The sequence below is a fragment of the Crocuta crocuta genome, unplaced genomic scaffold, assembly GCF_008692635.1.
Source record: "Crocuta crocuta isolate KB4526 unplaced genomic scaffold, BGI_CrCroc_1.0 scaffold25, whole genome shotgun sequence".
In the NCBI taxonomy this organism is placed as follows: Eukaryota; Metazoa; Chordata; class Mammalia; order Carnivora; family Hyaenidae; genus Crocuta; species Crocuta crocuta.
In genome coordinates this window covers 453,353-474,000 of record NW_027532015.1, presented here as the reverse complement: position 1 = coordinate 474,000, position 20,648 = coordinate 453,353, and the positions used below count along the sequence as shown (strand labels likewise).

The 20,648-nt window shown below is 39.7% G+C and overlaps 1 protein-coding gene across 3 annotated transcripts in view; it reads right to left on the bottom strand.

Annotated features, from left to right (window-relative positions):
- Window positions 1–20,648, bottom strand: part of RGS17 (regulator of G protein signaling 17) — a 76,064-nt gene that overhangs the window by 8,887 nt on the left and 46,529 nt on the right. For 2 of the 3 annotated variants that reach the window (XM_077775985.1, XM_077775984.1), the window contains exons 3-5: window positions 19,877–20,016; window positions 4,006–4,095; window positions 1,647–1,881 (exon numbers count right to left, since the gene is read on the bottom strand). In XM_077775985.1, the coding sequence (XP_077632111.1) occupies window positions 1,647–1,881; window positions 4,006–4,095; window positions 19,877–19,995 (444 nt within the window). In that variant the 5' untranslated portion in view covers window positions 19,996–20,016. Of the gene's footprint in view, window positions 1–1,646; window positions 1,882–4,005; window positions 4,096–19,876; window positions 20,017–20,097; window positions 20,175–20,648 lie in introns of those variants that run through there. The other variant, XM_077775986.1, reaches the window with a different exon arrangement.

The window sequence follows — 20,648 nt, the reverse complement described above, 5'->3', positions numbered from 1 at the left end:
AAACACTAATTATGGGCAAGAGAAGAAGCATCTTTTCAGGCACTTTTGGATCCTTTGAGATATTTGCCATGTAATGCAATATTAAAATAAAAATGAGAGTGAAATTAATATGCTAATAAAATCCAGGTAGAAATGGTTAGATGCTGAGGTTCTAGATAGACTAGAAACCTGAAGAATGTATTTCTCGGATATAGTATAATGGTGTTAGAACCACAAATGTGGCATCAGTAATAAATGTATTGAGGCTACAGAAAAAATTCTCGCCACCTTGTTTCTATGAATACTTTTTCTATGTCAATGCGGGAAATAAAGAAAAAATAGGACAATCTTTGTGTATCCAATTCCAGGTTTCTCATTTTGCAGAGACAATACTATTTGGAGTACTCTGGGATACCAATGGCAATTATAAGCTAACAAATTTTTAAAAACTTAGTTATCTACCTCATTAGAAGTGAAACAGCAAATGCATTTTTACAAAGTTAATGGAAAAGTGTTCATTTGGTTCATATAGCATTCCAAACATAGAGGTTATAAAGTAGACACCGATTCTTTTATAGATTTCAAGGTGAGGAGTGGAAGGCAGGTGGGGGCCACATCCCAGGTTGGATGAGGCATCGATGAGCACAATCAGTTTTTAGGGGACTTTATAAATGTCTGCGTGCACCGGAGAGGGGTGTGCAGCAGAAGGTACCAGGTCAGGACAGAGCCAGAGAAGAGACAGAAAAGACAGAAGGTGGTGTGGAGAACAGACGGCCTTCTAAGAACCTGTCCATTCAAATGAGCACCTCGGAACTCTGTCACTCCGCACTCCTGAGGCCTGGCTACACTACTAATCCCTCCCTCATTAATCCCTCCCTGCTTTTAACTCTGGAAGCTGGAGCATTTCTCAGGAGCAAATTGATTTTTACAGAGTTAACAGAAAAGTGTTCATTTGGTTGCTTGCAATGTTCCCTATATTAGGTACATTTTGGCAATGGCAAAAATAGGATAACTAGAATAAGTAAAAGAACTGCCATTACCCATCTCTCCCCTAAGAATATTAAAGGGTCACAAAGGCCCAGTCATCAATTCTGCAACAATGCTATCATAAGCATCAACAAACATGGCAGCTTTTGTTTTGTTTTGTTTTGAAAGCTCCTATTACAGAAGTCTTCAAACTAGTAGGTATGTGGAAAGTGCGTTGAAAGTCGAGATTCCTGGGCCCTATTTCCAAAAATTTGGATTCAGAGGCCCTGGGTAGGCCTCAAGAATCTGCCTTTCAAACGAATGCTCCAGGTCATTCTCATACACAAGTTCTGGGGACCACACTTTGAGAAACACTTCCCCACAGTAAATTCTTCTTTTCCACTTTAGCGTAAGCTCACTGTACTAAGCAAATTGTGTTTAACAGGCTTCCTGATGTTAGTTCTGGAAAAGCAAGTAGCCTCCCACATGATTCAGCCAGAGATAAATGATCAAAGCATAGAGGGGAAAACCTAGTCTGTAAGCCTATGTTTAGGTAGATTCTCAGAGTGGAATCTGAATTATCTCTTCAGGGAAAACTTGGAGCCTGTCCACACCCCATGCATTACCCAATTTGGACAGAAGTCCCCTCGGGTTCAGCCTTGGTTTTAGGAAACCCACATCCATATTTTCCAGATTTTTACCTCTTTTGGTGATAGTATAGAAATGTAATCTTCATATATCATTCTGGCCTTTTCTTCAATTACTTTTTTGTTCTGCTCTTTCTTTAAGTCTTCACAGGCAAGCCAGAAAAGTAGGTTCTCTTCACTGTACTCTGTTCGGAGAAACTCTCTGAAAAGGTTTCTTCCTGCTGGGGCCTTCATCATCTTATCAAAATTTTGAGACCAGGACAAGACTTCATCTGAAGTGGGGTTTTGGCTGCAAAGACAGAATTGGGCCATTATTAAAGGCAACTTTGACCTAAGAACGCTGAGCTTAGGAAGGGGAGAAAGATAGAAATTACTATTCACTTGATGCCATCTAGTGGTCATTGCCAATCAGTTCGGCCTGATCTGGCAATTACCTGCCAGGACCAGGCTAGTTATTTCTGGGTATTAAGAAAAATTCATTTAGGTACCCCTGTGTGTGTTAGAGAGCTAAGCACTCAAATAGCAAGGGGCTATACACACTATGCACATGATCATCATAAATTCCTAATGAAGCCTGGAAATGTTCAAATCTTAACAATATATTACAAATTGATAAAGACAGCCTATGCGTTACTTAGAAGGGCAAATTGAATTTTTTGCTTGCATCTGATGTAGCTTTTAATTTTAAAGCCGTAAGGTGCAGTTTTGCTTTTCCTCTCTGGTAGGTACTATTCCATTTTATCACTAAAGTAAGAATATGTTGGGTGCACCTGTCACACATTTTCCTAAGCTTTAATAATTACTCTATTAAATATTATGAATGAATTATTACCCATGAATGGAGTTATTAGAGTTAAAAAGCATAGGGAATTTATAATGATACTGAGGGCTTTCTAGATATTTATATTCAGGTTTTCAGTGACTGTGTTCATGTAGAAACTACCAGTTATTACTCCTTTGGTATACATCAAAGAAATAGAAGAAGCTTGGAGCTTCTTATGGTTAAATTGATCCTGATCTTGCTTTCCTATCCATTGGTTTATTTAAGAACTGTCTAACCTCCTCAAAAAGTTGAAAATAGAACTACACTAAGATCCAGCAACTGCACTCTGAGGTATTTACCCACAGAATACAAAAACACTAATTCACAGGGATACATGCACCCCGATGTTTATAGCGGGATTATCTACAATAGGCAAATTATGGAAACAACCCAACTGTCCATCGCCTGATGAATGGATACGGAAGATGTGGTATACATATACATGGAATATTACTCAGCCATAAAAAGAATGAAATCTTGCCATTTGCAATGACATGGATGGAGTTAGAGAGTACTATGCTACATGTGATAAGTCAGAGAAAGATAAAAACGATATAATTTAACTCATAATATGGGATTTAAGAAACAAAACAAATAAGCAAAGGGGAGAAAAAAGAGATAGAGGCAAACCAAGACACAGACTCTGAACTATGGAGAACAAACTGATGGTTACCAGAGGGGAGGTGGGTGGGAGAAGGGTAAAATAGGTGATGGGGATTAAGGAATGCACTAATCATGATGAGTTGAGTTAATAATCACTGGGTTGATCACTATATTGTACACCTGAAATTAATATTACACTGTATGTTAATCAACTGGAATTTAAATAAAATCTTTAAAAAAAGAAAAGAAAAAGAATTTCCCAAACTAACATAATTTGGTCAGAAGTACTTATATTTTATATTATATTTTATATTTTTCTTATACTTTTGACCAAGTATTTTAGGTTGATTTGCTACTACTCCAAAATGCCTGAACTTCATCATTCGCTTAAAAAAAATTAAAGGTGTTCAAATTACTATGAAGCATCAAAACATTAAAATCTTCTCCTAAGAAGCAGAAAAAGAGAGCACCTATAATTATACAACGAATCTATTTGCATTTTAATTTTTTCCTGTAGATACTGCCATGAAAAGTTGATTCTCAATTTGGAGAAAATACCTGGTTAGAGTCTGTTCTGATGGAAGTGGGGCCAGCTAGGTGCCCTTTCTGACCAACTTAAGTAACTTCATATCTTTTTTGTGTGTCTATTTTAGACTCTTTCATGTTAAAGAGAAAAAGCTTAGAAAAAAATATTCACAGAAAAGGGAAAAGAATTAGGGCCAATGGGGGCTGATTCACGTTAATAATCATTACTTTTTGAAAGAGAGAAACTGAGGCAGCATGTTCACTGATAACCTAACACTGCTAATTGAAACACCTGATGAAGAGCAATGACCGTCAGAAAACAACATCTTCCAGGCAGAGACAGTCTTCATTCCACAAAACCATTTGGAGGAGTACCAAGACTCAGGAGATCACACCTAAACACTGAGTAGACGTGAACGGTGCACAAATACAAGACACAATCACCAGGTGAACTGCACTCACCTTTCCTCTAGGACCTGGATGCTCTCCATTTTTGTGGTGTGTGTGGGCCTTCCTGCATTTTCTCCTCTTTCTTCATTCCTAACAGTGAGGCTGCAAGGTAGCATAACACTTTATTGTGTCTAGAGAAAACCAATCATTTAAAGACAAGAAAAAAATGGCAGGAAAGTATCTCGCAGAAGAATTTTACTGTCAGCAATGTGAGAATATATAAAGTACAAGAGTGACACCATTTTGAAATGATGGGTGAGCCTATGTCAATGAAAGGAATGAAAACGACTTAATAAAATAATGAAGTAAATAAGAATCTTAAAAATGGTTACTGTTCTACATTCTGACTTCATCCTTATGTAATTTGAATTATGTAACGTCTCTAAGGTACTCACATGATTATATGCTTTAATATTTGATATATATCATGACGTTACTGTTTTGGAGTAATGTCATTTTGACTTTTGCTTAGTTCTGTTCCTAGTTTGTTTTCCATTTATTTCCCCCACTGATAGATAAAAGGATAAAATGTTTCAGAGTCTAAAACAAAATTTGCTGAAATCACATCATCATTTTCTGCCTCCCAGGTTTTCTGTCCCTGACACCGTGAATCCTCCATCCGCTCAAGTTTCAACTACTGGATTTATATTTGACTTTGTCTTTGCCCTTTCCTCCCACTTAGTCAATCTTCAATGTCTTGGGAGGGACAGGGGAGTCTGAGGGTTTGGGTTGGAAAGCACTGGGCTGGGGAGGGGGAGCTCTGGGTCTCTGGGGTGTCAATTTGAAAATATTGCAGGGGTGCAGGATCTAGGATAATCCCATGGGCTGCAGTACAGAACCCGAGAACGTGAGGATTCAGATAAACTGCAGCTAAGCAGCACTATAGGGTAGAAGGAACACTCAAAGTTCTTGGCATAGGCTGGACATAACCAGGGAGATTATGGGTGATACTAAGAGACAGGATGATTGAGATGACTCCGTGTCCTCAGAAAGTCAAGCTACTGAATTAACAAACCGACCCCTCTTGTCTAGAACCCAAGAAGCTTCATGGGAGCCCGTCAGAGAGTAAAAGTTCAGATAACATGTCTCTCATTTCTTCCTACATTTATTTTACAAGGTGTAATGGTTAGTATTTCCTAGCATCTATTATGTGCCAGGCACTGTCCTTTTCTCTTTCGTTTTACCATCCCCATTTTATAGATGAGCAAAGTGAGCCACAGAGCTGTCTACGAGGTTGGCCCCAACGTCAGACACTAAATATGTTGTATGGTTGGAATTTGAATCCAATTCCCACACACAACTCTATAGTCTTTATTGAGTACTTATTAAAAACTATGCTTGAGGTGACTGAGTGGCTCGGTCAGTTAAGCATCGGACTCCGACTCAGGTCATGATTAAGTGCCCGATTTTGGCTCAGGTCATGATTTTGTGGTTCGTGAGTTCAAGCCCTGTGCCGGGCTCTGTGCTGACAGCTCAGAGTCTGGAGCCTGCTTCGGATTCTGTCTCCCTCTCTCTACTCCTCCCCCACTTGTGCTCGCTCACTCTCTCAAAAATAAACATTTTACGAAACTAAAAGTAAATGCTCTCTGATAGGCACTGAGGCAATATACTACTTGTGTGAATACAAAAAAGGGGCCCTAAATATGGCTGTGGTGGAAAGAAGGGGGTTAGTGGGAGGAAGAGTATAACAAATCCTTACTCTTCATCTGGAAAGTTTGGTAACCGAAGTGGAAACAGTGTCTCACTAATTCATACATTCTGACGAGGCAAGGGTAAGGATAGAGAGAATGTTGCAAAGGGGAGAATCTGTGGCAGAAGGGCCAACCTACAACTGAAAAAGACTAGATGGGAACATCTGTTTGGGAAAGCGGACTACCTGGAGAAAAGAGAATGCAGTAGGAATTGCAAAGGATTCTGGGAAGCAGGAACTAGAGCTGATTGCTACTTAAACACCCAGCGAACTGACTAGCACTCTGCAGGAAGGCAGTAATTCCAGGGTTAGAACCCTCAAAGCCTTCAGGGTAGGGCACCCACTTCAATGAGGTAGGATTCCCAGAGAGAGCGCCACAGTCGTTCAGGTCTCTGCCTGTGGGTTCCGTGAATATGTCTGCATCCTGGGGTGGCCTAGAACCCTCAGCCCTTGATGTAGTAACACGCGTAGGTTAGGGATGTGTTTGAGAGGAGTTCCATTGACTTTTCAAAGCATCTTTGAGGAGGAGTGCTTCTATGGAATTTGACATGTTTCCAGTAATTAGGGGAAAGCGGGTGGGAGGAGGTAGGAATACGCTATTGACAATATCCTGTGGAATTTCCCAGGGGAAATTCAGGATGCCCAATATATAAAATATGCAAGATTCTCGTAAATTCTAAAAAGACCATATTTAAACAGGAGATTAATACTCATTCTGCCAAGCTTTACTGAGCCTATATGTGTGTGCATGCACACACCTTAAACAGACCAGAGAATGAGCATGCTTTCACTGATTAAATAATAAACTGCCTGAGAATTTGTTACATTTCCTCAGTGTCCACAGAGTGCCACACAAATGCAGCTATACTTTACACAACATCTTAGAAAAAAAAATTGTTCTCCATGGTCTCTTTGCTGTAAGAGTAACAAATCTGGAATCTGCAAGCATGACTCACAAGTTTCTGAACATGAATTCTGGCTCTTCTATCTGTTTCTGTGATATTTACAAACATCCCAAATGCCACCATATTAGAGTGATCATCATGAAATATTGGGTTGTTTATATCTTTCATTTCTGCAGATGGTAAAATATGGACACACATTTGTACTAAAACTGCTTATAATAGATATCCAATAAGTGCTTCACTGTTCACCGTTTGCACTGTTTCTTGCTGTAATATTGGATACAACATTGCTCTGTAGAAAGAAATTGACATTTAGCAATTGTTAAGTGTCCTTTTAATTGACTTTCCTTTACAACCATTCTTAAAATGTTGGCTTCAAAGTCCCAATTATCAAGAACCACTGATAATGCCACTTTATGATGAAGAGAAATGGATAAAATGATAAAGGCGTTGGTACTAAACTGTTTACCATCTGTCTTAGGAATGACTAACGTCTGTCCTGACTCTCACTTGATCTTGCTCTAAGTAATATGGTAGAGGTTTTTTTTTAAGGTAATAAAGGACAGGAAATATTTGCTCTAGGTCAACATATACATAGTACATGTGCTTAAGAAAAGCTCTAAAAGTAAATCAAGTTTAACAGTTCTGAGGGGTCAGGTGGAGACATGTTTTTTTCACTTTTACAATGTTTTTTAAATTCCTAACTAACATTTCTGCTTTTTAAACAACTAAAGCCTTTTAAAGATAATAGAATGCATGTACAGTGCTCACTGTGGGAGTCTTAAACAAAGTTTAAGTATTTTATAGGATATAGTGCTAATAATCTAGGCTAAGTATACTAAAATTAGCATTGAATTAAAAAAACTTTTTAGTGTTTATTTATTTTTCAGAGAGAAAGAGGGAGACACAGAATCTGAAGCAGGCTCCAGGCTCTGAGCCATCAGCACAGAGCCCAGTGCAGGGCTGGAACTCATGAGCTGCAAGACCATGACCTGAGCAGAAGTCGGACACTTAACTGACTGAGCCACCCAGACTCCCAACTGAAATGAGCATTTAAAATCTCATTAGATGGAGAAACAATGAAATCTGGCCATGTGTAGCAACATGGATGGACCTTGAGGGTGTTATGCTGAGCAAAATAAGTCAGGCAGAGAAGGACAAATATCATATGTTTGCACGTATAGGAGGATTAGGAGGAACTTGACGGAGGAACAAGGGGGAGAAGAAGGGCAGAAATGGTGGGGGAAAGGGAGAGAAGCAAACCATGAGAGACTCTTGAATGCTGACAATAACTGAGGACTGATGGATGTGGGGGGAGGGGGGAGGGGGGCATGGAGGAGGACACTTGCGGGGATGAGCACTGAGTGTTATGTGGAAACTAATTTGACAATAAACTATTAAAATAAATAAATAAATAAATAAATAAAATAAAATAAAATAAAATCTCATTAGAAGTTTTCTAGAATGGTGATTTTTGAGAAGCAAGAAATACATTTGGTATATTTCAGAAAATAAGGATGTATATACCTCCTTTGTGTGTGGGTATTTTTGTTTGTTTACAGGGGAGTTGGGCTAGTGCGGGACAGAAAACATTACCAGCTGCCCATTATAGAGCCTCCCTACTGATTCACAGATATGTGTAGAGCCTATTTTGGAAGACAGTCTACTTTTGTAAAAAAACCAATTGGTTCTTAGGGAGAGCCCTTGAAATGGTTGCAAATAAATGAAAACTTTGCAGTATCCATGGTAACTCCAGGATAGAGGCTGATCACAAAACCACATATATTTACATAAAAACTCAACTGAGGAATCAATATGATGCTTGAATTTGATTCACTATGACATCAAGGCTCAAGAAAATTCCATTGTAATTGGGAACTGCAGATACTACTCAATATTTTAATATTCTCACATTAAATCCGTTTTCTTTTTTATTTAACAGCTTCTACCTCACATTTTCCAGTGCAAAATGGAAACAACATCCTTCAGGCTCTGAAAAAGAATTGGTAGGTTATTCTTTAAATGTTTCATTTTTCTGCTTAGTAAAAATACCACGGTAAAATAATACTACAGCTTTATTTGGGAATCAACAACGACTTATAAATATGTATGAGACACCTGGTCCCTGTAATGTTGCCTGGGTTGGAAATTCAAGATGAATAAGACAGGGTCTCCAAAACTGAAAAGCTCTGACAGGTAAATAAGCATGAGAGCTAAAAGAGTGGTATTCATCCACCATTCTTAGGTAGTTACAGTAGCTACACTCTTGCAAGAGAGAATTGAGAGAGGCTTTGCAGAAGAGGTAATGATCAGACTGAGCGGAAGAAAGAGCAGGTGTTTCAGATGGAGACCTGGACAAAGGGAAATCCAAGCAGAGGGGGAGTGTCACACCTGAGAGGCTGAGAGTTGTAAAAAGTCATGATATAAATATAGGCTAAAATGGGCAGATCAGAGGTTTTGGGCGGGGGGCGGGGGGAGCGGTACATCAGAAGCAGGCAGTGACATGTGCTTATGGAATGGGCCAGGCAGACAAGGAGGTGCTCTCCAAATGTAGAATATGCCTCCTTTATGATGAGTTTGGTTTTCCATGCTTTATTGTCCTTCAGTCGTAATGGGGATAATGTTAAAACCCCACCATACAAGGTTGTAAAGCAAAGACTAAAAACTTGAGACAAAAAGGCAAATTATCAAACATGCTTAATTAAATGGAAGGGCAAATTAGGTGCATATTAAAATGACAAATCCAAGTTTATCAAAGAGTTTTTAATTTCAACTTGTGAGGAAATAAAGCCTTATACTTTGCCATTATTATAAAACACTTCCTCATACTTTACCTTACTACTTACTTCTTCCTCACAACAGTCCTGTAAGGTAAGCAGGGGACTGGTTATTAATCATTCCCATTTTATTTAAGAGCAAACAGTACCCAGGGTTGATTTACAGCATCCCCACAAGTAAACCATATCAGGGCTGGCGGTGAACTCACGTCTTTTTTGACTTCTGGTCTCATGTCCATCTTCACTATTCCATGCCACTTCTCTTTATATAAAAGACTTAATTGTGGGTATCTTTTACCTTTTTAGTTATTTACAAAGATCAATTGCTCTGCCCGTGTTTGGAAAAGGGAAAACCCTTATCACAAACCAGTTGATTGAGTTCACATGTGTCCTCTATAAGCACTGTTCCCGGATATCAGGCTGTAGGGGTTATTGCCCAGAGGGCTACTGTATGGTAGATACCGGCAGGAAGCCTGGAGTTTGAGATTCCCAGGAAGGAGTTGTTACAGAGCATTTTCACAGCATAGCCTGGACGAGGAAGAGAAGAGAAGATTCCACTCATGACTGTGGACCATGTGTTGCTATTGCAAAGAGCCTCCTGGAGGGTATGACTTGCTCACACTGGCAGAGTAACTTTGAGAAGGGAGTGTGAAAAGGAGAAGAGCAGTGATGCACTGCTTGGGAAAGACAAGAAACGGAAGAAAAAAATGGCACCAGGAGGAGGGCAGCAACCATATGCCACCTATAATTTCTCACATATAAAAACCTAGTTGGAGTCAAACCCTTGACTTCAACCTTATCACCTTCATGTATACATTTTCGTATAACAACTTCGTTTTGAAGGAGTATGTGGGGATGGCAATGGTGGTTGGAAATTTGTGTCTGGAAATGTTATACAACACTTGTCTAAAAAAACCCACCACTGCCCCATTAATATCCCCCATACTTTTTATAATCATATCTAATAATCATATGACACATGGGAAATACAATCATGTGTCATAAAACAGCTATTTTATTTGGCTTTGGTTTTTCTTTCACAAACTTAAACCTCTCAAAAGTAAAATAATCAGCTGTAAAAATCTGTCCACTAGATGGCTGTGTTGCCTTTAGAAATAAAATTTTTAATCAAATCTGAATAAAAGAAAACCGGAAGTTTCTGGGAGTAATTACCTTTACTTGGAAAAAAAAAATCTCTTCTTATATGGGTTTTGATAATTATATCTTTCTAAGGAACTGGAGAAGAGTCATTCAGGTTTTCAGGGAGTGAAATAATCAAACTGGAAGGGGATAAATTTAATCTTGGGAGGTGTGCATAATTGCACCCATTTTTCCTTTTTGGTATTTAGAAAATGTTCTCGATATTCCCCAGCTTTAAGTCATTTGACTTAGGAACACTTTAGTCTTAAAAAAAAGGGGGGGGGGCATGCATAATCCTATTAACATTATAGATCTCCATTCCAGTAATAAGTTGTTTGAAATTCTAATGTCTCTTACTGTGGTAATATGGTACTTAGGTCATACATTCTCGGAACAAATTAATTTGACAAGGTTTCTAACTAGCAACAGGCAGGAAAATTTTTTTTTTATTTAAAATTCTTTAAAAGAGCCATTATGAGAGAAGATTCTCCAAACTATTTTATTTCTAGTTTGGGTTATATGTAACTGAAGAGAAATCTCTTTATCTACCCATCCCCTCTCTCTTTGCTACAATTTCTCACTATACATGCTTCTGTTTGAAAAAAAAAATGGGTTTCAAAGATCCCCTTTTTCCTTTGGTATAAAATTTTTATTTCAAACTCCAAGCCATGTATTTTAGGTTCATCGGCACATTAATTTGATTAAGTAGGCCAACTGCTGACAAGCTATTACACAGTTAAAATCTGGATCCATTATGTAAAGTTTATGTTTAGCTTAAAAAACTGATGTTTCTTATTTGGTGTAAACAAGTCTCTTCCCCCCTCCCCCCAAAGCCCCTTAAAATTAAGAGAAGTACAGGACTGGGGCACCTGGGTAGGTCAGTTGGTTAAGCATCCAACTCTTGGTTTTGGCTCAGGTCATGATCTCACAGTCCATGAGATCAAGCCCCACATCATGCACTGTACTGGCAGCGTGGAGCCTGGTTGGGACTTCTATTTTCCTCTCTCTCTGTCCTGCCCCACTCACGCTGTCTCTGTCTCTCATAAATAAATAAACATGGGGCGCCTGGGTGGTTCAGTCGGTTAAGCATCCAACTTTGGCTCAGGTCATGATCTCGCAGTTTGTGGGTTCCAGCCCTGCATCGGGCTCTGTGCTGACAGCCCAGAACCTGGAGCGTGCTTCAGATTCTGTGTCTCCTTCTTTCTCTGCCCTTCCTCTGCTCATGCTCTGTCTCTCAAAAATGAATAAATGTTAAAAAATAAAAAATTTAAAAGTAAATAAATATATAAATAAACTGGAAAAAAAGCACTTTGCTTTATAAGAAAATGAGAAGTACAGGACTGAATATTTATATATTCTTTATATAATATCTATCTTCCATTTCAGTTCTCAGGTTGATTAAAATCCTATTTTAAGCTCTTCCTTCAACCCACTGTAATTTTTCCTGTAAGCCATAATTAAGTTAGTTGATGCTTTTGTGGGAAAGCAAATAGTCTTGAATGTGAAAAGGCTGCATGGACCTCTATTTAGTTAGTAGACACTGTTATTAAAATGGCATGTGGTCATCTAAGTCTTTGAAAGCATCAGCTGAGTTGGAGCTCAAGCTTCCGGTTTTAGTTGATTTGTGTGCCTAGCATCCAAAGCAGAGTGAGGGAGTCAGAACTCTAGCAGATGATACTCAGACATCTGATAGCTGAGAGGGTCACTTATCCATCCCCCATCCATCCCTCCCCTGGTATGTTCCAGTTACTGTGTGTGTGAATATGTACGGGATGAGGTGGGAAGCATCCTTGAGAACGATTAGGACTGAAAGCAATAATCTTGATCTGTGGGGAAATTTAGCTGAGTTGTACCTGTGCTGGTGAATGTGACATTTAGGGGAAAAGGGTCAGGGATACAGAATGCAGGAAATGGTTCTCTTACGTTCGCTGACAATGTGACTGGAACTCGCTAAGCATACAGTGGTCAAATCCTACAAAGTCTGTTCATTTCCTCTCAGCCTGAGACTTGCAAGGGGGACAGAAGTAAAACCTATCAATAAAGGATTATACAGGAGGCCCCTAGAATGAACTGAAACCTAAACTCACTGATGTATGTGTGTTATTAATTACATCTCACAGATGAAGAAACTGACGCTCAGACAATCACTCGCCCAAGGTTTCAGAGTTGTAGGTCATGAGATCAGGACACAGGCAGGTCTAATTCCAGTGTTGCTGGCTTCTTCCCTCCCCAACGTGGTCCCTTGTTAGTAGGCTTTGTATGAGGAAGACACGTGAGAATCTGTGTAATCTTTAAGTACAAGACACACCTGTTTAGAATAAAACACATGGAATTATCTGTCCACTCTTACAGAGTTAGCCGATTAAAATGGCCCTATACTTTTAAATAATCTATGTTGCTTTATAGAAAAAAATAGTAATGGCAGACATTTGCTTTCTAGTTAGGAATCCATGCTCCCAGGCAGGAGGTGAATATTGATACATAATATACTGACATCTGATACAGAGACATGAATTTTACAGCATTGGAACTTACAATATTTATACACCCCAATTAAGCAGACTTATGATACAATAAATTTCATGTTCATAGGAAGTGGATTTCATTGTTGCATCTGACAAGGAACAAGTAATCCCTGAGTGACATCCTAAAACAGCGGGCGTATTTTAATAGGTCTACCATGCTTAGACCATGAAAAAGTGAACCAGGTCTACAAGAAATAACAAAGAGTTTTAATGAGAGGAACAAAAATAAAGAGTGAATACTTATTTCCATCAGATGTAACAACCACTACATTTTGCAGATAGGGTAGGGGTAGCAAAAATGTCATAAGCTTATGTTTTGTATTACTATTGCATTGGGGAGGTTGGAGGGGAAGTTCTTAAATACTGCCCGGAGAGTTAATAAACTTGGCCTGGATTTGAAAGGGCTGAATTTCCTAATGTTTCAGAAATTGAATAATTGTGCTTTGAGTGAGGCAAGAAGGGAATCCCAGCTTCCCTCAAATTGAAGCTTCACCTTGAAAGAGGTGAGTCTGACCCTGAAATGACTTGAAGTCAACTGGGGTATCTGGGCCAGCGTACCCCACTTGTGTCCATGCAGGGCCCTGTCCCTGTCCCAGAAAGCACTCCCAACCTCTGTACCTATAGTATCATTCCTCCGGTCAGCCCCTGGGCCTCCTCACCAGAGTGAGCTTCTCTCTCCCACTCGGAGGATACTTGTTTTCCTCGGAACTTCCTTTCCATGTCCTACACACTCTCCTGTGTTCTCTTTCTGTAGCCCATGTTCCCGCTCTGGCTGTACCTGGCACCCAGCTCTCTGATGGCCATGCCTCTCTCAGAGATCCTCCCACGCTCCCCACAGGGCAAACGGGTGGGTGTTGGGGTACTGGCATTCCTCTCCTGCATTCTCTGAGGCTTATGCCACCTGACTTCCCCTTCTCCGCCTCTCTGTATCCTCACAGCTCTGTGATTCCTTACCAGGCTCCTCACACCACAGACTCTCCTTCTTACTCACCCTCCACTTCAGGGAAATCGTGCCACAGGGGTCCTCACCGGGTGTCTCCAGCTCTCGGGAGGACACTTCCTTGGTTCCTCACGGATTCAGCTGGCTGTGAGCTGCCTTTCCTTTTAAGCTGGCTCTTGCCTCCTCTGACTTGAATTAACGTAACCTCCTTTCTCCAGCCTTTTTCTGGCTCATTCTTTCTATTCTTCTAAGTGAGACTGGGCATAACGTTTTCATCTATGATTTTGTCTTCTACACATCCATCTTTCCACTGACGATCTAAACACTGCGAGATGATACTCAAAAAATACGCCTTTATAGTAAACACAGAGTCAGAAAGAGAAGCAATGGTATGCCTTCAATGGAAATGGATGGAGGTATTCTAATTCTGGCAGTTTTCCAATATGTAGCATTCTGGTCATACATGACACAGACCTGCCGGAGGCAGTTTGAGTACCGAGCTTTCTAGAGGGTGACCTTCCTAGATTCAACTGCTTCTTGAGAATTTATTCTCTGTTGATGCAGAGGCATGGAGAATGTGGTAAAAACTAAAGAAGTACAACTGTACAAGGCAAGAATAGGCATTCAATAAATTGTAAATGAGAGAATTCACAAATGTGTGACGTATAGAAAGAAGGGCCATGGTCCTAATAACCACTTTGTAGTTTTTTGTGGTTATAGATGGGGAATCTGGGTTCATTTTAGTAGATGTCTTTGGACTGTGTAGTTTAAGGTTTACGTAAGTCCTGGAAACTACTGAGGAAATTCACTTACGCCATGGGGAGATTGGAGTTTCAAAACTGTAGAAGTGTTTGTAAGTGATACTTATGAGGACTGGTTACAAGTACTTGGAAATCCTAGGCACACAACCCCCATTCCCCCACGCACCACAAATCAGGTCTCCTAGTGTGACAGGTAAAGTGTTTATTCACTGGTACCTCGGATGAAATGATTCACCTTGTGTTTGCAGATTTATTTCCAGGGGGCGGTTTCTTCACCAAGGAGCAGATGTGGATTTTGTTTTTCCTTTTGAAAAATAACCTTTGGCTTTTAAAGTATGTATCGTAGTATTTTCATTGGCAGACAGCTAGTGTGTGACAGCATCGGAGGATAAAACGGGACATTATTCTTGCACTGTTTTGAATTACAGAAACTGTGGTACTCGTTAAAAATGGAGGGAGGGGCAACTGAAAACATGTTTATGAAGTGCTTCACATTACTTAGATCTATCCTATGGTCTGGGAACGCTGGGAAGTCATGTGTCCAAAAGGGAGACAATTTTAGCCTTCACAGGGCTAGCTCATTTCAGTCTGAGGGACAGTTTCTCTGAGAAGAATAAAGACTATCTGAGGCAGTGCACCAAACCTTGGAGGCAATACACACTAGTGCACAAGACTATGCACCTGACCTGGAAAGCAGTGCATGAGATTGTGAATTCGACTTGGAAACTAAAAAGCTTTGGGAATGGTTCATATCAAACCCGGAAATGAAGAGTTTGGAAGTGGCATCTTCAAGTGGACAAAACAATAGACTGGATATGAAGAGACTTGAATGTTAGCCTTTAGTCAGTAATGAGCTTTGTGAGAGTAGGCAAGCCTTCCGTTTCCTTATCTGGAACCTTAGAACTAGCATTTTCCGGACATTAGTTTTTTTTAATGAGGCCATTTTGTTTTCTTTCAAACCAAAGCTTATACCTAAGTCTAATTAAGTAAAACAGTTCAAGACACAATCATCTCCTTGGAAGCTGCCAAGAGGGAAGCCCAGGACTGTGGCCAGAAATACTGTGGCCCCCAACTCCCCTGGAGGTATCCCCTTACTTCCACCAAGCGGCATGAGAAGTCAATAGGAACGTTCTGGGAGATGGGAGCTGAAGTCTCTTGAGTTCTGATTTGTTACCACTGAACATGGAACTCTGTCGTGCTTGACAGGACCACCCACCAGGAGCAACCAGGAATTACAACAAGGATGGATCTGCGCCTAAAGACCACAGTCTCGGTTATCTTAACATAACGTCTGATGTTAGGAGAGGGTTTGTGGGACAATTTAGAAATCAGCTGTAAGCTCAAAATACATTTTGAAAGCTCTAGCTTTGCATCTCCTTCTTGAGGCACCTTGCTTTCGTGAGCCCACAGCAGTTTGTACTTTGCAATGCACCTTCATAGGTGTTGTCTTCAGTGCATGGGGTGGGGGTGGGGGGTGTTGGAGAGGGTGTGGGGCAGGGGAAAGCCCTCACTGCCCCCTACTGTCCTGGAGAAGGCGGCTCTGTGGGGAGGAGCGCACATCTTTCAAAGGGTTCTTTCCCATCAAGAAAAGCGAAGAGAGTAAACTACTTCTGTCTGAATCTTGATATAAATTAAGTTTTCACAGTGGTAACCTTGAACCTTTAGACAGAAAGTCTTGACAAAACTCTCTCTCCTCCAGGTCAGGAACAGCTTAGTCCCACGTATGGAAGGACTTGCAAATTTATACACTGTTCATTTTATAGCCCAGACTAGGCATCCATGATTCAGTTATGTAACACAGCTTACATGCTCTAAGCCACCTTCCCATCTTTTCTCCTCCTGCAACAGAAGGCCGTGGGGAGAGAAGGGAAACAGGCTGATTTGGGGACAGAAGTGGTTTCTTGAAAGGGACAGAGAGCAGATCAGCTTAATAAGTCATTATGAATTAAGTCTCAATTTTTTAAGTTTGGGAAGGAAACTGTGGAAATATTCAGCAATTTCATACTTGATCTCTGTATCATCCCCCAACATAACGCACAGTCATAATTTTATGAAGACAGGAAAAAGTTTAAAAATGGGAGAGGAGCTGAAGCTGACATATGAAAGAGAAATGGAAACTGGAGGGAAATACTATGTTGCTTAAAAACTCATAACATGAGTGGCTCAGTCAGCTAAGCATCTGACTTCAGCTCAGGTCATGATCTCACGGTTTGTGGGTTCGAGCCCCGCATCGGGCTCTGTGCTGACAGCTAGCTCAGAGCCTGGAGCCTGTTTCAGATTCTGTGTGTCTCTCTCGCTCTGACCCTCCCTCTGCTCACGGTGTCTCTCTCTCTCTCTCTCTCAGAAATAAATAAAAACATTTTAAAAAATAAAAAAAAAACCCATAACATGTAAGGCTAGGGTGAGGTATTTGTACTTACTACTAGATGCAGAAATTTATTTTCCCAGCATTCTATTTCCTTAAAGGGAGGTGAAATCAGCTACCTGCCAACGGCTCCTATTTACAAATGACAGTTACTTCATATTTTGATTTCTAACTTTATTTTGGTCCCTAAATTAACATTTTTTTAGTGTTTCTTTCTGTTCTGCTCCTCTGACCTAGCCTGGAAAATTTGAAGAACATTTCTTTCTTTTGTTTTGCCACACTAATAAGGCTTTAACATTCTTTTCCTCAAACTCCAAATATAAAAATAATGATATTTTCAAAAGGCATGTATTAAGGAAATTCTCATTTGCAATGAGATAACACTGTCACAATTAAAATTCAAAAATCAAAGCAATTTAAGCTTTCAATTTTTTTCAAGTTGTTTACTTTACAAATTATTTAGTGTTTATCACATATGGAAAACTTATAAGTGTAGACTGTGTTTTTTGGCTTAGAAGAGGCATCCATGACTTACTGCTAACAAATACAGTTCTTGCTAATGACACTTCAGTCTAGAACTCATACTGCCTTACAGAGCACTCATCCAACGCACCAAGTGCTTGAGCTCAAATACGCATCAACTTAGAGGTGTGAAGAGTTAAGGCAGCTTCCAAAAGCTGTTTTGTTTTCTATCCATAGTCTGTGTTCTGTTACAATTTGATGCTCACGGCTCATGTTGAATGTTTTGTGGTTCAATGTGCACTTTAAGAAGAAAAGCAAGTCTCACTAAATATATGTAAACCAGATAGAAGCAAAGATCACCAAATATGTTTGACAGCAAACAAATATAGCACAACAAAACTTCGGTACTCTTATCTGTTCTGGTGTTTTAATCCCGAAGCAATTCAGAAATGTTTTAGCAGTTAAATAAAATCATCTAGTGATTTCTAGAACACAACATAGTACAAATAAATAGAAATATAATCGTCAACATGATGTAACAATATATTTGCTATGTCTTATGTAGAATCTATAATAAAATTCCTTTCCTTTCCAAGATTATTCTTAGCTGATCTTTTAAAAATATATATACATTATTTCAAATATTAGTTTTCCAATATGAAGTGTTCTGTAACCCAGCAAGCTAATTCTTAAATGCATACTCATGTGTTAGGCACTGTTTTTGGCTTGTATGTGTTTTATTTCATTCAGTGTTTACAACAACCTTATGAAGTAGGGATTCTTATTACTGTAATCTGACATATGAGGAATTTGAGGACATTATGTAACTTGTTGAAGATCAAACAAACAGTGATGATGAGGACAAGATTTGAACTCAGACAGTCTGACTTCCAAACCACCATATTCAATCATTACACTTTACTTCATGGATTCAGACCAGAGCTAGATGATTTCTGTAGGAGGTATAAGGGACAAAAATATATATATACAATTTTATTGAAATAGTTCCCTCCTCTAGAACTCTATTTCCTCCATCGGAAATAGTTAAGGCTTAAAAATGAAAGAAAAGGAGTCAGATATGACTTTCTCTAACAAAGAATCATCATCTGAGAAGCAATTTTGGTATTTATAAGAACTACTTTAAAACCTTCCAAATTACTGAAATGTCTCATGGTTTTCTGGAAATGCAGTTCAGTAGAGGGGACAGAGCTCGTTCAACACCATGGCTACCACTGAAGTTTAATACGTTTCATCTTCTATTTTGGCCATAATGACAGAATATTATGCCACCGTATGGTAACAATAACCTCAATGGATGTCAGGAAACTGTAGCAATCATATATAAGAAGATGATTCAAGCATTTGGGCATTTCTTCAGAGTTTTGAATTAAGCCAGGGAGACCCAGAAGATCCACTTGTGAACTGGATCTTAAAGGACCCCCAAACTTACAGTTCTATGGAAAGTTCCATTAAGTCTAGTATCCCCCCTTGGAGGATAAATCATAGGACTCGGGGTCTTACTGATTTTCTTGTTTGAAGGCACTTTGGGAATTTGGAACCGGAGCAGGTTTTCTGAGGTGCCCGAATCACAGAAATTAAGCACTAGACAGGACCTTGGGAATCAGCTTGTCTAACTCTTCATAATTTTGCCAATGAAGACACCAAAGAGCAGAGACGAAAGGTGTGTCTGGGGTCACAGACCCTGTCAGTGATAAAATCACAACGGAAAGCAGGTTCTCTGGCTCAAAGTTCAGATATTTTAGTTGACTTAGACCTCATACTCATCACAGCCTCTGTCCTTTTATATCTGTGGGCATGGGTCTGCGGTACTTCCTTCTCTGTCCCGTACCAGGAGTCTGTAGCTGAGAGTGCCACCCTGACTCACAGTGTTGTGGCTCTGTGACTGAACAATCAAGCCCCTCTGACATACCACATAACTAAAACACAACGTCAAATATGATGCACAGTACAACTAGACATTGTCTTAACGTTGTTGCACCTACTGGAACATTGGCGAGTATTCGTTATTGTGACTAGTTAAATAAATATATAACCATCATCTTATTTTTACCATATCTTGAAGAAGCATGGATGGCGAAAAACAGGATATAAAATAAGTTTTCATTCTTTACTATCAACTTAAGTGTAGACTGTGGGAAAATATTCTATTTCCAGTGATGGTCTCCAATAATCCCTACTCGTAAAAGCAGAAAAGGAGACTGACTGAGAAGTTTCTATGACCATAAGAATGAACAGGCATTATCCATTCTATTGAGGACCCAGCTCAGGGCTGTGTCATACAGAGAAGTGCCACATACCAGGAGCAGCTGCAGCAACAGCACCAGCAAAAGCAACATGTGTTGTTGGGCCTCTGGTTTCCAGGCGCTTGAGACACAGCAGGTGCTCCTTCATTTTGTGACTGCTGTCTTTTTCGCATTTCAGCTGCTTCAGTACCCAACTGGATGAAAGAAGAGAGAAGTCATTAAGGTATGAAGAACTCAAGGGAAAAGATAAATAGCTCATGCGGAAGGGGACATACTTTAATTAGGGGGAGCAGATAAATTAAGAAAAGGTAGAAACGGGGAGCCTGGGTGGCTCAGCCGGTGAAGTGACTGACTCTTGGTTTCCGCTCAGGTCATGATCTTTCAGTTTGTGAGTTCGAGCCCCGCCTCAGGCTCTACGATGATGGCGTGAAGCCTGCTTGAGATTCTCTCTCTCCTCCTCTCCCTCTGCCTGTCCCCTGCTCATGCTCTATCTCTCTGTCTCAAAATAAATAAATAAATAAACTTTAAAAAATAAAGAAAAGGTAAAAATGAATAAGCTTTAGCAGTCAAAAATTCTCAAGAATACATTTTTAAGAGAATATCTTAAACGCTTTTGGACAAACTTCTACGCACTATTATCTGCTACATAAAACTATTATAACGATGGTGCAACAGAGTCAAAATCAGTTGGTAAGGTAAATATGATAAAGTTTAAAAATTTAACTTCTTTCTTTACTAAAGAATGATTTCATCTGCTTTCCTTTCTGAACACCTTTAAATGATTGTGGCAGGTGTACATTAGCTTGTTTCTCCACTATGTTTATGG